Source organism: Parus major, chromosome 19, assembly GCF_001522545.3.
Source record: "Parus major isolate Abel chromosome 19, Parus_major1.1, whole genome shotgun sequence".
NCBI classification, from domain to species: Eukaryota; Metazoa; Chordata; class Aves; order Passeriformes; family Paridae; genus Parus; species Parus major.
The window spans coordinates 4,629,796-4,651,510 of NC_031787.1; the positions used below are offsets into that span (position 1 = coordinate 4,629,796).

General features: G+C 42.7%; 1 protein-coding gene across 7 annotated transcripts; it reads left to right on the plus strand.

Moving 5' to 3' along the window:
* Nucleotides 1-632: 632 nt before the first annotated feature.
* RABGEF1 (RAB guanine nucleotide exchange factor 1) lies at nucleotides 633-20,999 on the plus strand. 7 transcript variants are annotated; one of them, XM_015646793.3, is made up of 11 exons: nucleotides 633-741; nucleotides 9,149-9,334; nucleotides 10,789-10,955; nucleotides 11,938-12,057; nucleotides 14,082-14,102; nucleotides 14,660-14,829; nucleotides 16,412-16,493; nucleotides 16,844-16,976; nucleotides 17,369-17,460; nucleotides 17,766-18,022; nucleotides 18,933-20,999. In XM_015646793.3, the coding sequence occupies exons 2-11, from the start codon at nucleotides 9,156-9,158 to the stop codon at nucleotides 19,329-19,331; spliced, it is 1,620 nt and encodes a 539-aa protein (XP_015502279.1). In that variant the 5' UTR covers nucleotides 633-741; nucleotides 9,149-9,155; the 3' UTR covers nucleotides 19,332-20,999. The 7 variants fall into 7 exon arrangements, with proteins under 7 accessions (XP_015502279.1, XP_015502280.1, XP_033374768.1 ...); XM_015646794.3 differs by having other exon boundaries at nucleotides 14,663-14,829; XM_033518877.1 differs by having other exon boundaries at nucleotides 11,941-12,057.
* The last annotated feature ends 716 nt before the right edge of the window (nucleotides 21,000-21,715 follow it).

The window sequence follows — 21,715 nt, forward strand, 5'->3', positions numbered from 1 at the left end:
GTGTGCTGCCTGCCCGGGGACACCGACCGCCAGCAGATCATTCCAGTGACTGCAATTCCATCCCTCCTCCCCAGCCATTCCTGTGACAGCACAGGCACGGCCCCAGCAGCTGCTCCTGATTCTGCAGTGCTCAAAAAGAACCTTTCTGCCTGTGTTCAGAAGAGTTTTCCCTTAGTTCTGAAGTTATTTCCTTGCTGTCCATCTGTCCTGCTGAAGGGCTCCCTGTCTCACAGCGGGATCTCCGTGCTGAGAATAAAGAAAAAAAGAGGGGAGAAAAAAAAAGAGATGGAAACCAGCACACAACACTGTGCAACTGAGCATGGAAAGAGGAGTTTGAAACAGCAGCGCTTAGTTTAGTATTTCCAACAGGCAGCTCTGGGGTGCTCGTGTGGGGCCAGGGCCGGGCCCTGGAGCCCTGAGGAGCCGGTGCGGGGTGTGGAGAAGGAAGGGAGGCTGCAGTGTGGGAATTCGCTCCTCTGGGAGCGCAGATAACAAAAAGCTGAGGAGAGGGACTGTGGCCGCGGCTCCAGCCCCGCTGCCCCTCAGCACCGCCGCTCCGCCCAGCCCGGCCGGGCCCCGCTTCCTTCCGGGCTCGGTCCCGCCCCGGAGGTGCCGCCCGCCCTTCCGCCGGAGCCGAGGGAGGGACCGAGGGAGGGTCCGAGCGACGCCGGGGCCGTGAGGGGCCGCGGCGGCAGCAGCGCAGCGGAGCGGCCGGGCCGGCCCCGCCGCCCGGGACAGCGGGTGAGAACCGCGGGGTGAGGGACAGCGGGGCCGCCCGGGGTCGGGGACGGCGGAGGCGGCTGTGTCCCCCCGGATATCGCTCGTCCTGAGGGTCGGGGGTCGGTGTCCGCCCCGCCGAGGGGCTTCACACCGGCCCCGATGCCGCCTTGGGCCTGGGCGAGGGGTCCTGGGCCCCGCGGGGGGCAGCGAGCGGGATAAACGCCCGGATAAACACCGGGATAAACACCGGCATGTGTGGAAACTTGGCAAACCGCCTTCCTCCTCCGTGTGCAGCTCCTAAAACTAATTTTTATTAAATGTATATGTATACTTTCATTCAGTGGGTCTGTGCCGGTGGCTAACGGGGTGCAGGTGGCATTGACAGCTCTGTCAGTATGTTCCCCCAGCCTGTTTTCCTCATGAGTTCCCTGTGGATCAAGGAGTTTTTGCCTTTTTTTTTGTAAGTATTGCCGCTGCCTGGCTGAGGATTAATGTCCTTTATGCCCAAGCCGGGGGAAGTTTGGAGAATTTTTAAGATGCGGAGCAGTGCGTTCTGAATGCTTTTGTGGGTGTTCACCCTCCTCCATGTGCAGCTCCTGAAGCTAATTTTGATTATCCATATTTTAGTTAATTCCCTGGGCCTGTTCCTGTAGTTAACAAGGTGCAGGTGTCACTGATGGCTTTACCAATAGTCCCCCATCCTAGTCTGTGTTCCTGATGAGCTCCTTACGGATCAATGAGTTTTTGGCTTTTTTCCTGTAAGTATTGTCCCTGCTTGGCTTGTCACTGCACAGCTGAGGATTAAAGTCCTTTTAAGTCAAGCCAGGTGAAGTTTGGAGAATACTTAAAGATGCTGAGCAGTGCGTTTTGGACGCTGTTGTGGGTGTTTGTCGCTGCTTGTGGCACTGGAGAGTTCTGGTTGCTCCCTTGAAGCAGGGAGTGGCTCAGAGAGGGTGTGAGATACTGAGGGATGAATGATGTGCTTGAATTACCAAAGAAATCCTCTGAGGGGTTGGCTCACTGCTGCCTGAAATCCTGCTGCTCTGTGGCAGGTGATTGGGTTGACTGAGAAGGTTTTATAGGCAAAATTAAATTGTTTTTTTTATTTGGCTGAGTGGGGCCCAGTGCTGGGAATTAGCAGCACTTGAGCGGTCTGGGGGAAAAGGCTGGCATTGGGGAGATTGTGATTTAAATCCATGATTGCCTTGCCAAACCTTTTTCTTTGGGCTCATTTGAAACTCCTTTTGATGCGTGAAATTCCCCGCAGCAGGACTTTGGGGACTGCACTGAGCTGCTTTTGGTTTTCCAGTTACCCAGCACTTTTTTGAGACCAATGACCAAACCAGACCAGCGTGGAAGGACGAGATGTTTCCAGGAACAGTGCTTTACTCAGGAATTGGATGTGCTGGCCTTCTGGACACGGTTACACTAGTGTTTTTTGCAGCAGGGAGGATTAGGAAGGGAATTGTAGCTCAGTGGAATGTTTTGCTGACCAAGAAAAAGCCCAAAACAACACACAGTAGAAATGGAGAGTAGGATATAAAGCTAATTATACCAATTCCTAAGACTGCTTTACACAACAAACTGGTTATAAGCTTGAAGATGGTCCATGATTCTGGTATTTAATTTTGTTCTGTGGTGTTATTTAAGCTAGAACAGCCTTTCTCAGCTCCTTCACTTGCTGTGTAATCCCCAATTATGCTTGGGGCTTTTTTTTTTCTCATGATTAACTAACTACCTGTGATCTGAAACTAGACCTAGAAGTTTTGCTTGTGAAGCCCTGTAATAATGCTACTTATAACAAGTCAGGTACAAAGTGTATAAAACATTTTGAAGTTCTCTGAAGTTTTAGGCAACTTAATTTCTATCTGTGTCCAGGTGAGCGTGGTTGGCAGGACATAGTGTGTAGGAGGAGCCTGTTGCTGCTGTTTCTGAAGAGATTTTAGCAGTTTAAGCTGATGTTTTTATTCTGACCTGAATTCCCAGTCAAGCAGCACAAAGAGTTTTTAGATGTTTCCTGTGATTTCGTTTAAAGCACAGTTGTGGGTCACATGGAGATGGTGAGACACAGCCTGGTCACTGATGTCAGGGGGACAAACCAAACCTGTTCCCCCAGGCCTGTGCTGACATTTGAAGGGAAAACACAACTCCAAGCTGAGGAAATTGAGAGCTGGAGCCTTGTGGCCATTGGGATTTTGGAGGTTTGAAGCAGAGGCTTCAATTTCCCCTCCAAATGCCAGGTCCCAGCTCTGTGGTTTGTTTGAAGTGGCTGCTCTGATGTTTCTCTTCTTGGGACTATTTTTTAGCAGCCTGTACTGTTTGTCCTACAACTGCTGTAGCTGAAATCCTATAATTGCAAGAAGGATGCACATTAAAAGTGTGAGAGCTGCAGAGAGTGTTTCTTGCCTAATTCCCAACATGTCTAATGGCTTTTGTATTTTCTGTTCCCGAGCCTGAGATCATCCTGCCCCACCCTTTCCTTGGGAGGAAATTAGCTCATGGTTAATTACGCTCTAGCTAATTACATGCCTGAGTGTTTGGGGTTACACCTGAATCACGACTCTTTCAACACGTAGGTTGCTGCTCTTCAGAATTTTGGGGCATTTGCGTCAGTGGTTCTTTGGAATGAATACATTTTCTATTGGCAAAATATAAAATACACCTTGACTCCATCTTTCTACCCCTCAGTTTTGATGCCCTTTCTAACCTACCTCACAATTAAATCTATTTTTAGTAATTAAAGTTGCTGGCTGCTGTCTTGTTCTGAATTATGATGGAGTATTCAAGCACCAGTAAAATGTGAACCAACGGCAGTTCATGTAAGAATTGTGTGTTTGGAGGCTGGTTTTCTTTTTATTTGTATCTGCTGTAAAATTCCATTTCTGGGGGTGACCAGAGAGCTGCAGTGAGTTCACAGTGAACACTCTTTGGGGCACTTTGATGTTTTTTGAATTAGAAGAATTCAAGTTGTTCATTAAGTGCTAGAGTGACTTTTGAAGAGCTGAATCACATTTGCTTCAGCCCAGTGAAAAAGCTGCTGTAGGTTGTTGCTAATGCCTGGGCCAAGACTTTTTTTCGGTTTTTTTTTTTTGGAGAAAACTTAATTTTAGGGAGGAAAAAAAAACCACAAACCAATAACAAAAAAAACCAAAAAGAAAAACAAACCCGAAACATCCCCACAACCCAACCCAAACCTGCCTGTTCCAGATATGTGTTTTATGGTTTTGGACACATTTAATTAAGTTGTTACCAATACTGAACGCATTTATAGAAGTTCAATTATAGAATTAAAGCTACTCCTTTAATGTCCAGGGTTAGTTTGTGGAGTTACTTAAAAACTGCTCTTCACAGCTTGTAATAATTATAAATTGATTTCAATTAGCTCTTACTGAAGGTGTTTATTGATTGATTTAGCAAGAACCTTTCTGTTCAACTTTGAATATGAGCTTTTCAGCCAGCCCTCAAAGGTGACCTCAGCAATCCAGGACTAGTAAATAGTTTATGAGCCAGCAGATATCTCCTCACAATCTGCACTGATAATAAAGGTACAGATCATTTTGCCTGCTCCAAGCAAGGCAGGGAGATGGAAAAGAACCAGAAAAACAAGCTGGGGGTGTTGGAGCCCCTGGTAAATCCCTGCTGCTCCTAAAGCATCTTTCACCCAACCCTTTTCCCCAAGCCAAAGCTGTGTCTGCAGGCTTTGTGCTGTGAGAATTTCTTGTGTTTCTTGCTGAAAAGAAGCTGTTACATAAGTTTAGGCTTTCATGTGTGCATTAAATCAGCCCTGGGTGACTGATTTGGGTTGGAGGAACCCTTTTTTTTCCCTACCACATAAAAGCTGGGGATGCATCTGCTCCTTGCTGTGACTGATACCTGATTTTATATATTTAATATGAATTTTCTGGTTATTTTCTAACTTGGTCTGTGTGAAAATGAAAATTTAGTATTTTGCTAAATTTATTTTTGAGCTACAAAAGGTCCCAAGTCCTGGAGGAATGATTGCTGCTCATTCATGTTTCCTGCATCTTAACTCTCTCTGTGTTGTCTCCAAGGTGGTTCAAAGTGTGTGACAGGGAAAGTGAAGTGGCTCATAGCCAGAATATTTTGCAGGAAAGTTGGTTTTTGTTCCTGGTGATGGTAACTGAAACCCTGCAGTGTTTGCAGACATTCTCAGTTTCAGCTTTACAGAGCCAGGGAGGGCAGGCAGCTGCTTTGTCCTTCCTGAAAAATACTCTGTGACTCCCCATCTTCTGAAGGGAGAGCTGTGGTTTGTCTCCTTGGATGACAGACTGGACAGGAAAAAAATTCAGGGGTGTGGACAAGGATGAGAAGTCTCTGAGTTGGTATTGCCCTTCTTAAAAGGTGTTTTGCTCTGAATGGATGAATAAAAAGAAAAAGAAATTATGTAAGTGTGGGTAGAGTGAGAAAAGTATGTTGATAGGAAGATGTATTTGAGAGCTTCAGAAGAAATTGCATTAAAGCCAGTAGAAAGCTAATTTTGAATTAAACCACAGTGATTTGGTGGTTTTATTCATCATAACAAAACTACTGTGAGATGCTCTAAAAAGTCTGGAGCTGATCTGATCTGTCATTAGAGACCTTTGATGTGCAGCCCTGCAGATAGATCTGATTTAATATGAATCATAGGCCTCCTTTCCTGTTGATTTCAGTAGAATTTGATAAAATAAAGCTGGACATGCAGATCATGGAGGTTCAAACTGGGAATTCTTGTGGCAGGAAGACAGGGAGCATTTTGGTGTCCACAGCCAGCAGTGGGACACCTTTCCAGGCTGTGATTATCCCAAATAAATCCCTTGGGAGCCAACCACCGTGAGGTGCTCTTTAAAAATCATAAAAAAGAGTTGGGTGATTTCCATTTTTCCATTTCAGTGGAGAACAGGAGACCTGAAGCTTTTGCTTGCAAATAAGTAACATGAAGTAAAGGCATTTTATAAATTAATAACTAAGTTTAAGAGCCCATTCTTTTTCTAAACTCTTCAAAGGGGTGTTGCTAATTAACACAGCTATTAAGGTGTGATGAGGTCTGGTCCTGGAACAGAAATGCTCAAAAGAAGGTTCTGTCTCATGGTGTTTGTGAGGTGTCATTCTTGCCTTCCCTGTTGAGATTCCCAGCTGAGCCTTTTGAAACACTCACTAAGCAAAGCAGTGGATAAATATATTTTAAATTACATTAAATGTTGCTCCTGGGAGGGAGATGTGGTGATGCAATAGGATGTTTGGTGCAAAGCACCTCTCCAAATCGTAGTTAATGTTATTTATGATCTTCTGGTCTTATATTGTATTTCTGGATTCGATTTATTTTTATTTTTTTTTTATTGTGGAAGTTTGTTACCTTCCTCATGTTCTTCTGACTTCTCAGTGGGCAGGTGGTGTAAAGGTGTTTGGAGTTGCCTGCTCTCCAAACTCCAGAATAACAACAAATTTAGGGTTTTCATTTGAATTATGTTAGAAGTGAGCGTTGAGCATGCCATGCATTCAGGGCAGGAGTGAAAATAAGAGATCTGACCATGCAAAATGTGAGGTGTGACTGTGCAAACACTCTGAGGAGGTGATTGTTGGATAAGGAGTGATCACCTTTAGCTGGAGTGGGAGGGAGAGAAAGGGGGGAAAAAAGCATTTTAGACACTCAACAGCACCAAAAACCACAGTTTTATTATGTAATATTATAATGTAAGCAGTGATTTACTTGCCAAAAATTAATATATGAGGGTTTTCTCACATTCATTTTATCAAAACCCGAGTTGTTCTCTTTATTAAAATATTAATGCTGACCTGCAGAAATCATCTGGGAAACTTTTTTTTTATTTGCAAGGGCGTTTTCTGCGTGAAGGGAGCAGAAAGTCTGAGCTTTGTGTGCAGCATGTGACTCCTTGCTGTGCATCAGGGTGACTCCTGTGTCCCCACAGCGGGGCTGGTGGCACTGCCAGCACTCGGATGGAGAGCAGGGCTCTTGTCTTTGCAGCTTTTTGCAGCCCTGCTTTGCTCCCTCTGGGCAAAACTGCTGAGCAGAACTTTATTTTTAGTTGAATGTACACACACAGGGTGCCAGAGGGATCGGTGGCACAAAGGGGATTTTTGTGCCTCCCTGGAGCAGTGGAAGTGCCCAAGTGGCAGAGAAGCTGTGCTGTGTTCTCAGGTGTTGGGGTGGGAGAGAAGCAGGGTCAGGTATTTCATTCTGCTCCTTTAATTTTCAAATTAGAGTCTGGAATGTGGTGCTTTTGAATGAGGACACCTGAATTCTTGGAAATTATTGCAGTTCAGAGTTGTTACTCTGTTCTGTTATAGGGTTTTGTTTCCTCTGGTGACAGATCCCTGTAAAATTTTTGGGAAATTTGTGATATGAGAATGTTTTTATTTATTGTGTTTTTGTAGTTTACACTGAAAACATTGACGAATCAGCTTCACATTAATGGCAATTAAACATTTGATGAATATTTATAGCATTTTTTTCTAAAACAGGCACCAGCAATAGAGGTCTGTGGCCAAAATGCTGCTGCAGCTTCTGCTTTTGGGAAGTGGACATGAAACTGAATCAGTGAAGAGTTTCAGCTTTTGCTTCCCCTTTCTTTTCAGAATTGTTGCTCAAGGACATGAGTGACGCTCTGGGAATGGCCTGAGTGTGCAAATCCTGCCAAAATGCAATTCCTGCCCAGGCTGTGCAGCTGACACACGCTGAAAGTTTAATTTCTGAGCTCTGAGGTGTTGGCAGCCAGGGGCTCCCACACAGACCTTCCTTGAGAAGTCAGGAAATGAAACCAAAAATTGTTGTGAAAGCAACATATTTGTGTTTCTCAGTTATTTCTGCATATGTGAATGAAATAAAGCTCTCAAATATTTAAAATATAGGGGTTTTACCCCCATTTTTCTCTGGAGCAGCACAATATTGACTGTCAGACTTTTCAGTATTCAGAAAGTTTTCAGCTGCTCTCTCATCTATAAAAATGAGAACATGTAGCAATAAATTATGTCATTAAGAAATTGATTCCCTTAATATGCATGTCTCTACAATGAAACTATTTTTAGGTTATTTTTAGAAACTCTGTTTCTTTCGAAAATAGAAAAGTGGAAGAAATCTTAACACTTACATAGATAAGATGGAATATTTAATTTGTTCCCCCTTCAGAAAAAATGATGTGTTTCCTGTTACTTTGCTTAAAATATCTTGATTATATTAATGGGAAATGTTAAACATTATCAGTATTTTAAAATGGATAATTGAGCTTGGAACAAAAGAGCTGTAACTTCCTGTAGTAGAAAACTCTCAGTGACATTTGTGCATATTCCATCTTTTGCTGGATGATCCAGAGAAGAGTTTGGGGTGGATTTTCAGGGGGAAAGATGATAACTCTGATTCAGTTACTGATGTTCTTCAGATTGAGAAAATCCCTTTTCCTCTTGCTTTCCATATGTGGCACCTCTGGAATGGCAGGAAGGGAAAGGGGCTGGATTTACTGGCCAAAACCTTGCTGTGCTATTTCTGCTGTCAATGTTTGACAATATTGCAATCCAAATATCAATATTTTAATGTGCACACCTTAACCTTGCTGGTGCAGATACTCCTGTGCTGCTGTTTCCTCCTAAAATCACTCCAGCATTTCCCATTAGTAGCAGGGAGCTGGAATGTGGGATGGTTTCTGTCAGGAAAGGAAGAGGAGGCTGGATGCTCCAAGACAGGCTTGGCAGGGTGCTGGTGTGGGCAGGAGAATCTTTTTGTTGCAGTCACTAAATATAAACCCCCCAGAGCTGTGCTGTGTTTAACTCTGGCAGGACTTGCAGGAGATGGGGATGTGCCTTGGCCATGTGTGGATGTGCCCAGCTGGGTCAGCTGTGATTCCTCACTGGGCCCTGAAGACACTTTTGGCAGCCAAAGATCCCTAAACCCTCACCAGCGTGGTTCTGTGCGGGCACAGTCTCAGATCACAATATATTCTATGTGCTTTGTTGGTTTTTGGAACTTTATTTCTTTCTTTTCCCCATTGCTTTGTGCCTCTGGCTGTCAGAACAAGGTGATGGTGAGAGCAGAGCCTTGGGATTTTGTCCCCTGGCTGTGGGACTGTCACTGCAAAGATGTGCCTTGGGATTTTGTCCCCTGGCTGTGGGGCTGTCACTGCAAAGATGTGCCTTGGGATTTTGTCCCCTGGCTGTGGGACTGTCACTGCTGCCCTGGGGCTCTTTCTGGAGCTGTGTGGGGATCACAGCCCTACAAAGACATGCTCGTGCTGCCCCTGGCTTTGGGGCTCCTGGTTATGTAACTGTGCCCTTCCTCCCGTGGCATTCATTTTGTTGCTATGGAGCTGTTAAATAATTCAGGCAGGTGACTCCTTTCCAAAGGCAAACCCTCAGAAGAAATGATTTCTAGCAGGCTGCTGCCACGCTCGTGTTTTTAACCCTTCTCCTCTTCCACCAGGAGGAAAATGAACCTGAAATCGGAGCGCAGAGGAATCCACGTGGATCAGTCGGAGCTGCTGTGCAAGAAGGGCTGTGGTTACTATGGCAATCCTGCTTGGCAGGGATTTTGCTCCAAGTGCTGGAGGGAGGAATACCACAAGGCAAGGCAGAAGCAGATTCAAGAGGATTGGGAGCTGGCAGAGCGGTAAAGAACCTTCTTTCTTCCTTCAGGGTGACTCCACCAAATTCTGTTCCTGCCTCCTGTTTCATAGTCCTGTTTGCTCTGGCTCAGGTTCATCACAAATTCCCCAATTTGACCTTTCCAGCAGGAATTCAAACCTTCCTTTTGATGCAAAGATGAATATTTATGACATTCTAGTATAAGAGGTGAAAAGACAATCTGGGAAGGAACAAATGTAAACAGAGCCAAACCTCCCAATGAATGCTTCGACCTAATTTGCATATGCAAATCTGTATTTCTGTCTAGCAGTTAGAAGGGTTAAAGGGACAATTTTGATTAAAATACCCTCTGGAGATGGCAATTATTTTCTTGGGTGTAGGCAGCACCATGATTTTGCATTCCAGTTGCTGATTAAAAACTGGTTTTAGTCTTGTCTGTGGTCATTGTTTTCAACTGCAGACTCAAGTCCAGAACATCAAAGCTTTAGCTTTGCTAATTTAGGTAATTGTCTCATCACTTATTTTCTGCAAACCAATCTCATTTTCCTCGTGTGATAAATGCTTGACCCTGAAAATGGAAGATGTGTTTTCAGAGGTCAAGTCATTGTTTTCCTCTGCCATAAATGTCTTCAGCAGTTAATAAAAACTTTATTATTAGGGCAGATAGTTATGCTGCCAGTCTTGGATCATCTCTAAAACAAAGTGGGGTATTTTAAGAATTTTCAATGAGTAGCTGGGAGATGCTAAAGGCACAGATAAGCTGTGATTGTTTGTTGCAGTGAACAGACAGGCTTGTCAGCACTGATAAGATACAATTCTTGCCTCAAGAGATTGTAGATCCCAGACTATTTATGGTCCATCCTGAGCTGGAGGGATGTTTAAAGACAATTATTCTGCCTCCCAGCATCTTGAAGGGAGATAGAATGTAGCCTATTTGAATCCTCCTACACAGGAGAAAAGATTGCAGGATTGGTGAGTTTGCCCTCCTCTACCTTAGATTAAAAACTTGGTCTTTCAAACTTTGCCTCATCCATTCAAGCAGATATTTTTTACCAAAGCAGATTGTGACAACAATGATCTCTTTCCCAAAGTACTCCTGAGATTGGGACACAGTATTTTGCTTTTTTAAGATGGGGAATGACTGCCTGAGGTAACAGGCTGGGGAACTCCGTGTGAGGCAGGGAGGAAGGCAATGAATCTGCTGCTGGAAGCCCTCCCCTGTGCCTTTAGAGAATTCAGAGTGTGACACGAGGGGAAGGTGACCATGGTTAAACCTCAGTCTTCTCCCTTATGACCTCACTATTTAACCCTGAGCTTTCCCTCACTGCAGCAGGGAAGGGGTGGGTGTCCTGTAGTGAAGGGAGATAGGCAGCAGGAAGAATTAACATGTCAAATGAGTAATTAGTGATTGCACAGGAAATCAGCTCCTTTGTCTTGTTTCTAGGCCCTTAAATCAAACCTGTATTTCTCTAACTCCAGGCTCCAGCGAGAGGAGGAAGAAGCCTATGCCAGCAGCCAGAGCACCCAAGGGGCACAGTCCCTGACCTTCTCAAAGTTTGAGGAGAAGAAAACCAATGAGAAAACAAGAAAGGTCACTACTGTGAAGAAGTTCTTCACTGCTTCCTCCAGAGCAGGAGCTAAGAAGGGTAACTCCCCTTTGCTTTTCATGCTTCTGTACATTTTAAAACGGAAAGCTTTTGGCAGATGTGTTGTTCTAAAAGGCAGATTAATGCTCTGTGCTTTGACTTTCAAAAGTTGGAATAGTGATGCTTCTGGAGAGTGATTGTTACTGAAAACACAGAAAAATGTGAGTGATGCCAAACAGTCTTAAATGGAGCAGTGCCCTGCCTAAACCTGTGTTTGTATGTGATTATACAGGAGGTCTTCCACTAAAAAGCATAAATGTGTTCCTGGTGGTGGCACTGCACTGCTGAGGGGAAGTTCCTTGTTCCTCTGGCACACATTCCAGTGAAATTCCTGAGTCAGCCATGGTGTCACACCAGGATTTAGGGCTGGAAGGGGAATTCCTCCTGGACAGAGCAACAGAGAAGGTGCTGGCTGTCAGTCACCTCAACAAGCTGCTGTGTCTGAGTGTGATAGAAACCCTGAGATAAAATATCAGCTGATGCTGCCAGAGTGCCTCACTTTGACAGGAAGAAATGGGATGTGTGAGCTGGGTGCCTTGAGCTGCACATAAATGTGAGGCTGGCAGTGTTTGTGTGGGCTGGGAATATCAAGTTTGTGGCTGGCTGGCTGTTTGTTCTACAGAATGTGTTACAAGCAGGAGTGATGAATGGCACTGCTGGCTTTGCATAGCAATGGCTCACACAGGCAAAAGCTGGGAAATGCTGGGCTGTGGAGGAGGAATTCCAGAAGGAAAAGCAACATTAATCTGTCTTAACCTTAGAGACCATGCATTTCCCTAATTTGAAATTCAGCATTTTTCTGATTAGAGTTGTTCTGGTGCATGGCAGCAGCTGGCTACATGAGGCATTCATTCACCTGTGGTTTTGTTTTTTTAATGTTCATTTTTCTCACTTTACATCTTTTCTTTTTTTATCCCTTCACCACCTGTTCTGCCACACTCCCACTCTTGGTGCCCTGCTTGCTTTGGCCTTTTTATTTCAGCAGCTCAAGAGAAAACCCCTAAGCAAGGACAGCTTGGGAGGGAGAGAAATGCTGATAACATTCTCAGGGATTTGAAGGAGATTTTTACTCCCTCCTGGGAACTGGCTTCCCCTTCTGAAGGTAATGCAGCACAGCCTGGGTGAGCTGTCTGCCTGGTTTTAGTAAGCTTGGCTCTTAGTTGGGCTTTGCTAAACACAAACTAGGGTTGTGCCAGTTGTAACTTTGCTCTTCAGCATGAAGATGGCAAAAAAAGCAAGTCCAGCATCCTGAGGTGATGTTGAATCTTTAAAACAGAATTCTTTGCTTTTTGGTAGGGAATCATAGGAGTAAAGCTGAATCTTCATTGAGCTCCACCTTAGAATTAGGATACAAAAACCCCAAAATTTTTTAAGAATTAGCCAAATCTTGTGCTGCTTTGTGTTTTTATAAAAAAAAAAAAAAAAAAAATCCAAGTTGCTGTTACAAATCTGATTATTATGAGTTGAAACTATTGAAGTTGGCATTTCAAGAACTTTGGCATTTTCAAAATGTCTCCAGATGTTTTTTATATAAACCAAGAAGAAAATTTCCCATCAAGAGGAGACACTGGTTTCATTTAAACCAAAAGGGACACCAAACCCCTTGATGCAAACAGCTCTAAGAGCTCATCCTCCATTATTTGTTTGCAATCCTGGCTTGTTCTGCTGGCAAAAGAAACATTCAGATGTTTATTAAATTGCAGGAAGGTGATGAAGTGCTGTGTGTAACAGAGCTGGTGACAAACCCTGTTTCACATTCCGTGCTTGGACTGGGCTCCATGGCCATGGCACAACCATAGTGAATCCCTGGAGTGCTCCTGTTCTGCTGTGACAAGTGGCTTTTCTGTAGAAAGATTTAAATATTAATTATGTTTATTCTTTGTGAAGCTGATCCTTCCTTAACTCTTCCCATGCTCGTTCCTGGCATTTTGGCATTTTCCTCTGCTGGGCTCTCTTTAACTTGGTGGAATTTCTTGGCTGTAATCAACTACTTTTTAGTTAGACTGAATTTTCTGAGAACAGGGGACAAACCTGAGGATTTTTTGTTGCTGGAAGTTCATTTGTTCCTGCAGCCCTTGGTAATCAGTACAGATTAATTTTCCTTAAGTCAGGGTTTCAGCTCTGAGATTAGTGAAGCTGCAACTACCAGTGTAACTCAAGTGTAATTCTTGGTGTAACTCATTAAAAGGCAGTTCATTCTAATTAACATTCACTTTTTAATGCTTAATATTTATCTGCCTCAGTTGACTACATCTCTCTAGTAACTAAACAACAATCCAGTTTGAATTTGTAACTGAAGAAATAATCACATTCCTTAAGGTCAAATAGTAAAATAAGGCTCATTATTTTTATATAAGAGTGAACTCATTGTTGAAGTAAGTAAATAAACCTTCAGCTGTACTGTGAAATGAGATCAATGATTAATCCTGGAAGAAATACCTGATAATTCTGCCCTTCTCTTTGTTTATTATTTCCAAATAAGCTTTCTGCTTCTCTGATGTTAAATGTGACAAATTTCATAAAGGCCACCCTTCAGCTGGAATCCTGTGTAGGATTTGGGAACCATGCAGTGAATCTTAGGTATAAAGGCAATGGAAGGAAATCCCCTCTGGAAAAGTGTCCTTGAGTAATTAGCAAGGAGTTGGATTTGCACTCTCTATCTCAATTGCTGCAGTTGGAGTTTAAATATTTGCAAAACCTGTTATTGTTCTGGGCACTGAAATGCCAGAGGTGCTCTGATGGTGCCTGACCAAGTTTTTCCCTGTGCTGAAGTGTGGAGCTTTGGTCAGAGGAGCAGAGTTTGGTATTCACTGGGTGACACAACTTTGGATTTTCTGTAGTACTGAATATCTTTAAAAACAAATAACAACCAAAAAAAAAACCTACTAAGCTCTCCAATCCAAATTAAACCAATTTAAACATATTAATCCCATTTCTTTCTTTTTCCTTTGGAGTTCTGCATGCTTGTTGAAAGCAGGATTTCTGTGCATGTGAAGTGTTTTCAGGTTGAAAGCCGTGTTTGTGTCGTGCTGACCATGAATATTTTCATGTTTTCTGTCTCTCTGCTGCTTGCCTCTCACCACGTTCATTTCCACCACCTCTATTCAATCCCTCCATTTCCAACAGCGTTGGCTGGCAAGCTGAAAGGTGGGTGAAGGTATTGGAGCAGCACAATTAACTTGGAACTTGGAAAATCAGATGTTTTTGTGGGAAAACCCCCCATGGATGCAGCTCTGACACCTTGCAGTGCGTGTTCCTTGAGCAGAACTGCCCTGAGCTGCTTGGGAGGTGTTGGTGCACGGAGTGTGGAGGTCAGGGAGAGTGGGGAAACCACCCCATTATCTTTAGGAACCTGCAGATTCCCAGCTGGAAACCTTAAATGGGATGTCTGACCTGGGAGTGAGTGTAAAACCCAAAAGCAACCCTGTGTTGCAGTCACTTCTAATATAAAAAGGCCATTAGTGTGAACGGGGGTGTGGATCTCAATGTTCCACTTCAGTGGGATACTTAGTTTTCCTGGAGATGTGTTTAATAATTATTGCTGTGTTTAATAATATCCTGCATTTCCCTGGCAAAGCTTGAGAAATAAATGACCAATTGTCTGCACAGCTGCAAAGAAAAAAAAATAACTCAGAATGATAAAACCATTTGGAAATTATCCATTGGTGTAAAAAGCTGACGTGCTGTGCCCTGAATTTTGCCAGCAGAAATCCAGGAGGCCAAGGCTCCCAGCCCTTCCATCCACAGGCAGGCCAGCATCGAGACAGACAGAGTGTCCAAGGAGTTCATAGAATTCATCAGGACATACCAGAAGCCTGGCCAGGATATCTACAAGCAATGCAAAATCTTCTTGGACACCATGAGTCACAAAAGGGTGAGCTCTGAATGCCTCTTGTCTCAATAAAATGGGGGAACTGGGGAGAGAGGGAGGAAATGCTGCACTTCTTCCAGCAGGTTGGATTTTCTGGAGTGGGGCAGGAGCCTTCAGATGATTGGATTAATCAAATTAAGATCTGGGTGCCTTTTTTTTGGTTGAGACCATGCTTCTTAACCCCAAGCATGCCAGATAAATTAGTCCTGACTAAATCCCACATGAATTAATCTGTTCAGCAATATTCTACATTAATATGACTTGTGGAAATAATGTAAGATACTACCTGGTGAGTTTTGAGATATCACATAGTGGTTTGGGTTGGAAGGGAATTAGAGATCATCTGGTTCCATGGGCAGGGACACCTTCCACAGTCCCAGGTTGCTCCAAACCCCATCCAGCCTGGCCTTGGACACATCCAGGGATGAGACAACTTAAGCCTAAAAACTTCTAAAGATAATTCATTACCAACCCACCCCTCTCCTTTTATTGGGGAAGGGGAAATTGACTGTGCTGCTTTTTTTAAATAAGTGTTATGTCTTCATTTTCCATTAAAAAAAAAAAAAATCAATGTTCTTGAAATATTAATTAGTCTGTGGTGCCACCTATGGTTGGAATGAGTCAGAACTCAGCACAACTTTTTTTTCCTCCCCCCCTTTCTTCTCCCTTTCCTATTTAGTTCCTCAAATTATCTCCTCACAAGTCCTCATGGAATCTTACATTCCCTCCACTTTGAAATCTTCTTGAACTTTTATTTCTTTTCTTTTAGATCTGTTCATTCTGAGCACAGAGTTTGTGAGAACAGCGTGGGTTTATTTTTGGCTTCAAGCACTGAAGGTGTTCTCATTTCCTATTTCAGCCTTCTCAAAACATGGGATTTTTTACTACACACAAACCAGGCCTAAAATCCAATCTCAGCAAGAACTGGGACTTGTGTTCAGGAAAATGTCCAAGTTTTTTGCTTTAGAGAATTCAGAAATCAAATTCTCCCCACACTTTTTAAAATAATGAGTAATTATTAAAGTAATATTATTAATTTTATTTTTTATTTTATTTTTAATTTTTTGTTTCATTTAATGATTAAAATTGCCTCAATTAAGTTAATTTTAAACCTTCAAACCTCTGTTAAGTTCTTCAGGAGCTTGGTTAGCAAAAGCCAGTGTTGTTTTCACCAATATCACTGTGAATATATTTCACAGTAACTTTATCATCAGAAATGTCTGCTGTAGAGATATTCCTTCAAATAATTGATCTTCTTGGGGGTTTTATAGACTATAAATTGTCTTTTAAAAAATCAGAGGTTAAATAGGGACAAACATGTTGCTTAGTCTGAGTTATTTTGTCAGTGCTCCTCAGGGGAAAAAGCCATTGCACCTGTGCTAATCCATTTATTCAGTAAATCTTTCACACATTAAAGAGCCAGTGTTGGCTTCTCCTATTTTTAAATAAAATTGAGCCACTATAAACACATCTGATGACACCTCTGCATTCTCAGACTGTTACTGCAGCTGGACACTTCTTAAACCAAAACAAAACATGAGGTGTTGCTGCCAGCTCTTCACACTTAATCCTTGTTCTCTTGCAGGATTTAAGCATTGAGGAGCAATCTGAATGTGCCCAGGACTTCTACCAAAACATAGCAGACAGGTTGCAGACACGTTGGAAAGGTACCAAGTTCTTCTTTTTCATCTTCCTGCTCCAAAAGCAGTGATGTGAAACTAAAGCCTCCTGAATTTTCTGTTAAAGCAAAGCATTCCCAGCTTTTAGAAATGCTGGGAACAGGTTCTGGTACCAGAATTAGAATTGTTCCCTCTAGGAAATTTTGCTGTCTAAATATTTGTTTTTACAGCTTTCTTTTAAACTCTCAGTGGAGTTCTGGCCATTTTATTTTTATTTCCCATCATATCCATTTATGAACTCAGGTTGGCTTGAATGAGTAATATTAATTCGATGATATTGGGATTAAATCTTCCAAAGAGCCCTGGAATATTTCATTTGTGGGATTTGTCCCTTTCAGTGCCCCCTGAAAAAGTGGAGAAGGCAATGGATGAGGTTGAGAAATACATCATGACTCGACAGTATAAATATGTTTTTTGCCCTGAGACAACTGATGATGAGAAGAAAGACCTTGCTGTTCAAAAAAGGATCAGGTAAGGCTCGAAAGGAAAAATAATTGAGTAATCACAAATTCCTAAATGAGCTCTGAATCAACCATGTTAAAAAAACCTCGTGCTGTGCACAGAAAAAATGGCTTGTTAAGGGTTCAAACCATTTTATTTAAAAGACAGAATGAATTAATAGGTGGGATAATGACAACCACTAGACTGAGAAAATTTGCTTTTGTTAAATCACAGCCAAAAAAAATTTTTAAATATGTAAGTACTTTCTCTGAAAATAAATTACTTCAGTGGAATAAACTGGTTTATGGCTGGAATAATGCCTGGATCACACAAAGCATTCCTTGTGCCCTGAATTCAGGAAACAGCTGGTTTCAAACACCTGGATGGCACTGAAGAGTTTAACCCTTTGTTTCCTGTCCCAGGGCTTTGCACTGGGTGACTCCCCAGATGCTGTGTGTTCCTGTCAGCGAGGAAATCCCAGAAGTCTCTGACATGGTTGTAAAGGCAATTACAGGTTTGTGAGTGAGGAATTCTATGTTTACAGCTTTGAATTTCATCTCTCTTACTTATTGAGGTTATTTTTGCTGTCATCAGGGGGGCTCCAGGCTGTTAAATATGCAGGAATCTTTGTGGGTTTGGGATTTCATCTGGAGCAGGGATAATTTTCCACACTGAGGTGCTTAGGCTTGTCTGATCTACTTGAAACACTTCCCCACAGACAGAAATGATGCAATATCAAAATTACCCAGCAGATCCTGCTTACTCAGTGCCTGATGAATACAATTTGAATGATGTTTTTTCTATTTTTCCCCCTCCCAGACATCATTGAGATGGACTCCAAGCGCGTCCCTCGGGATAAACTGGCCTGCATCACCAAGTGCAGCAAGCACATCTTCAATGCCATCAAAATCACCAAGAATGAGCCAGCCTCTGCTGATGATTTCCTGCCCACCCTGATTTACATCGTGCTGAAGGGGAACCCCCCTCGCCTGCAGTCCAACATCCAGTACATCACTCGCTTCTGCAACCCCAGCAGGCTGATGACTGGGGAGGATGGATATTATTTCACCAACCTGGTGAGTGCAGGAGGAGGGGTGGGGCTGGTCAGCAAGGTTTGGGGTTTTTTTTTGGAGGTAGGAATTGCCAGCAAAGGGGACCATAAATTAAAATTAATCCTCAAGCAGTGGTTGAGGTTACTTAAGAGTACAGCCAGTTTTATCCCCTCTCTCTTCCTTCTCTGCTGTCCAAACCAGAGCTTTGTTTTCTTATTTTATAGCCTTAAACCCTTGGTTTGCAAAGTCTCATGCTAAGACTTGGGTGTATTTTTATCCTGCAAGGTCAGGACTTTCTGTTCCCCAAGCCCTGAGTTTGGGCTGTGCAGATGTTCCAGATGCAAAGTCCCCTCCTTGAGCCCAGGGGAGTTTCTTGAAGGCCCTGCACAATCAGGCCATTTGTGTGTGGAGGTAAACAGGTTTTTTACAGCTCCTCCAAGAGGCATTTCTTGGTGTGCTCTGCATTTTATCATAAAGAATCCTGGAGGGAAATTACAGAGTTGGATGAAATGCTTGGAATGTTAAAAGTTGATTTCAGTAGGAGCAGAGCATCCACCAAGTGAGCTGGGTTTTTGACGTTCCTTCCTTTAGGAAATTAATTAATCTGCAGATCAGATAATTAAATATTAATACACTGCTCCTGTCTCCTTGACATGTTCCTGCTGCTCCCTCACCTCCCAAACACAGAGACCCTGAGGTCTGGAACGTACCTTGGCAGCTCAATTTTTGATTTCTTCCAACTTTTAGGGAGAGGAAAGAGTTGTATGAGGTGTCTGATAAAATTAACTTCTGGAAAAGCTCATTTAGGGCATAAAAAAAAATATTAAAAAAATCAGTTTCTGGTGTAAGAAGAGGGTAAGGAATAGCAAATGGATACAGTCCAGTCTGTGGTGATTCCAGTCTTGCAGTGATGCTCTCTCTGTTTTGTTTGCAGTGCTGTGCTGTGGCCTTCATTGAAAAACTGGATGCTCAGTCTTTAAATCTGAGCCAGGAAGATTTTGATCGTTTCATGACGGGTCAGACCTCCCCAAAAAAGCAGGAATCTGACAGTTTCTCCCCTGATGTGTGCCTGGGGGTGAAGCAAATGTGCAAAAGCTTAGACCTCCTCTCTCAGTTGAATGAGAGACAGGAAAGAATTGTCAGTGAAGCCAAGAAGCTGGAGAAAGACCTCATTGATTGGACTGATGGGATCACCAAGGAGGTGGAAGATATTGTGGAGAAATATCCCTTAGAAATAAAACCAAAAAGTCAAGCCTTAGCAGCCATTGACTCTGAAAACGTGGAGAATGACAAGCTGCCCCCACCACTGCAGCCTCAGGTTTATGCAGGATAATTATCCTCAGCTAGTTGGGAGGGGAAGGAAATTTAAGGCTTAAAAAAAAAAACAAAAAGAGCTTAAATCAGTACATTTTTAAAGGTAATTTTGGGTTTTTTTGCTTTTTTTTTTTTTCTTGGTTAAGTGTAATGAATTGTATTTATTTTAGTCCAGTAGATTTCTATTAGGCTTTGGTGGGTTTTTTGAACTGAATTTCGATTTTCTACACAAACTGGTGTAATTTTTAAGCAACACTAGTCCATTGACATCTCTCCTGAAAGCTTCCTTCTAAGCATGCACTTAATTGTTTTTAATAATTAGTTTAACTTGAAGCCAAGTTCCAGCAGGAAAAAAAGGTACCAATGTTTAGTCTGAACTTATTCTGTAGCTGTAAAGATGAACTATATATTGTAAAATATGTAAAATTGTAAATAGATTTCAAATCTAATGTCCCAACCGTGCATGAGCTCGTGTGTGAGTGAAAATGATCTCAGAATATTCATTTTAGCACCTTTCACTTCCATCATGTTGCAGTAAAAAGGCAAAAAAAAACCTGTTGGAGTTTGGATAACCTGGAGGGGAGAACTGAGGAATGACAGAGGATGTTGTTGGAGTGATTTGCAAACTTGAAAAATCATCTTAATCTGCTTTGTTAAAAAAAAATATTTAAAGGATGCCATTTCTTCATTTAAATGCTCTGTCAGAACACCTGCTAGCCTTGAGTGGTGCACAAAAATGCTGATTTTACTGCTTTGGAGGGGAATGTGGGGCCAGAAATATTTCAGGAATAGAAGAATTATTTGTATTAAAAACTGCATAATATGAAACAAAAAAAGGGGGACGGTAAAGAGACCATGAAAGAGTTGCTCCAGAAGTGTCTCTCTCTCCTGGTCACTTCCATCGGTGGGATAAATTTTGGTTGCTTTTTTGACAATCCTGGGAAATAAATAAACTCATACAATTCGAGGTTGCTTTTCAGAAGGAGCAGGAGCAGAAAAATGCACTTTATTTCCATGAAACACCAACGTTCTGCTCTTCAGTGACCCCCTTAGCACCTTGAACAGCGAGCTAAAAATGGATTTGTGTCACTAAAAGTCACTAAAATTCAGATCGGGGTGAAAGAAGAGCTCACCCCACAAAAAGCAGCCTCTCACAACAGAACTTTGAAACTCTTTCCGTGTCATTTGAAATCTCTTCCAGCTCCATCCAGCCCTGGCTCCTTCGTGCACCTGAGATCTCAAACACGAAGCTCAGCTGGAGCTGCTTTTAAGCGATGTTTAATTCTTGCCATCGAGGAGGAGAGCGCCTACCTCTTGATTCATTCCCACTTCATTAAAGCACTGCTCCTATTAAATTTGCACTGCAATAACTTCAGACCACGACTGTGATTTCTCCCTTTTCTGGCAGTTTTTAGCCTTTTTATGAACTATGCACCACCCCTGGTGTTCCATAGAAGCGGCTGCAGCGCTGGCATGCTCACCAAAATAAAAAAAAAAAATCAAATTATTCCTTGTGTCACCAGGCCCAAATCGCTTCCCTAAAGACTCCTGGGATTTATTCAGTTTATTTAGGTGCTAATTCTGATATCCAGGGCCACAGGTTTGTCCGGAGGAGGGGTGGGGGGAAGCAAACTTGCAGCTATTGTGTAAATGAGCTTGTTGAAATAAAAGTTCTGCCCTCGTTAAAGAGTCCCTCAAACCCTCCTCACCTTTTGTTATTCTATTAATGATTGATGGCGAGATAATCGCGGCCACTTCTGCATTCTCAGACAATTCACAAGTACCCTTCAAGTGCTGGGCTGGGTAACAATGTTTATTTTTATTTGCTTTGCAGAAAAGTCATTGGGGTGATTAAGCACTTCAGAGCGCTTTTGTAACTAAATGTTTATTTTTCATGGGCCACCCCTGTAATCGAGCCGCTAAAATTAGGGGTGTTTTGAGGGAATTTATTAGGAAAAGTGGATTTTCACACCCTCCGTGGAGTAATCCCTGAGCGCAGAGGGGTTTACAAAGTTGGGGTGAGACTGCAAAAAAATAGCGAACCACCAACTTTAATGGAAATATCGTCCCTTAAATTGATTTAAAATACGGTTTTTGTGCTGTGCCAGCCAGAGTGTCAGAAATGGGCTTTATTTATCCCGCTCTTAGCTCAGGCTGCAGCTCCTCGCATTGGATCTCTTATATTGCAAAACACTTCATTAACCCCTGCGTTAATTTCGTTTGGCAAGGAAGAGATTTTCCAGGAAATGCTGGAGTCATTAATTGTGACTATCACTCATTAATTTAGTGCTGTCATTTTGGAAGGCACGGGGGTTTCTGACCTTTCTGATCCTGGAGTTTTACCTTCCCAAAGCATCTTTAGGGAATATTGTTCACCCAACATTTAGGGAAGGTTTTGTCCCA

Bases quoted from the DNA above. Each gene is read 5' to 3' on its own strand.
- RABGEF1 (XM_015646793.3), top strand. From the start codon at position 9,156: ATGAACCTGAAATCGGAGCGCAGAGGAATCCACGTGGATCAGTCGGAG. The intron at 10,956-11,937 runs GTAACTCCCCTT...TTTTTATTTCAG, and splicing joins CAGAGCAGGAGCTAAGAAGG to CAGCTCAAGAGAAAACCCCT. The intron at 12,058-14,081 runs GTAATGCAGCAC...CATTTCCAACAG, and splicing joins ACTGGCTTCCCCTTCTGAAG to CGTTGGCTGGCAAGCTGAAA.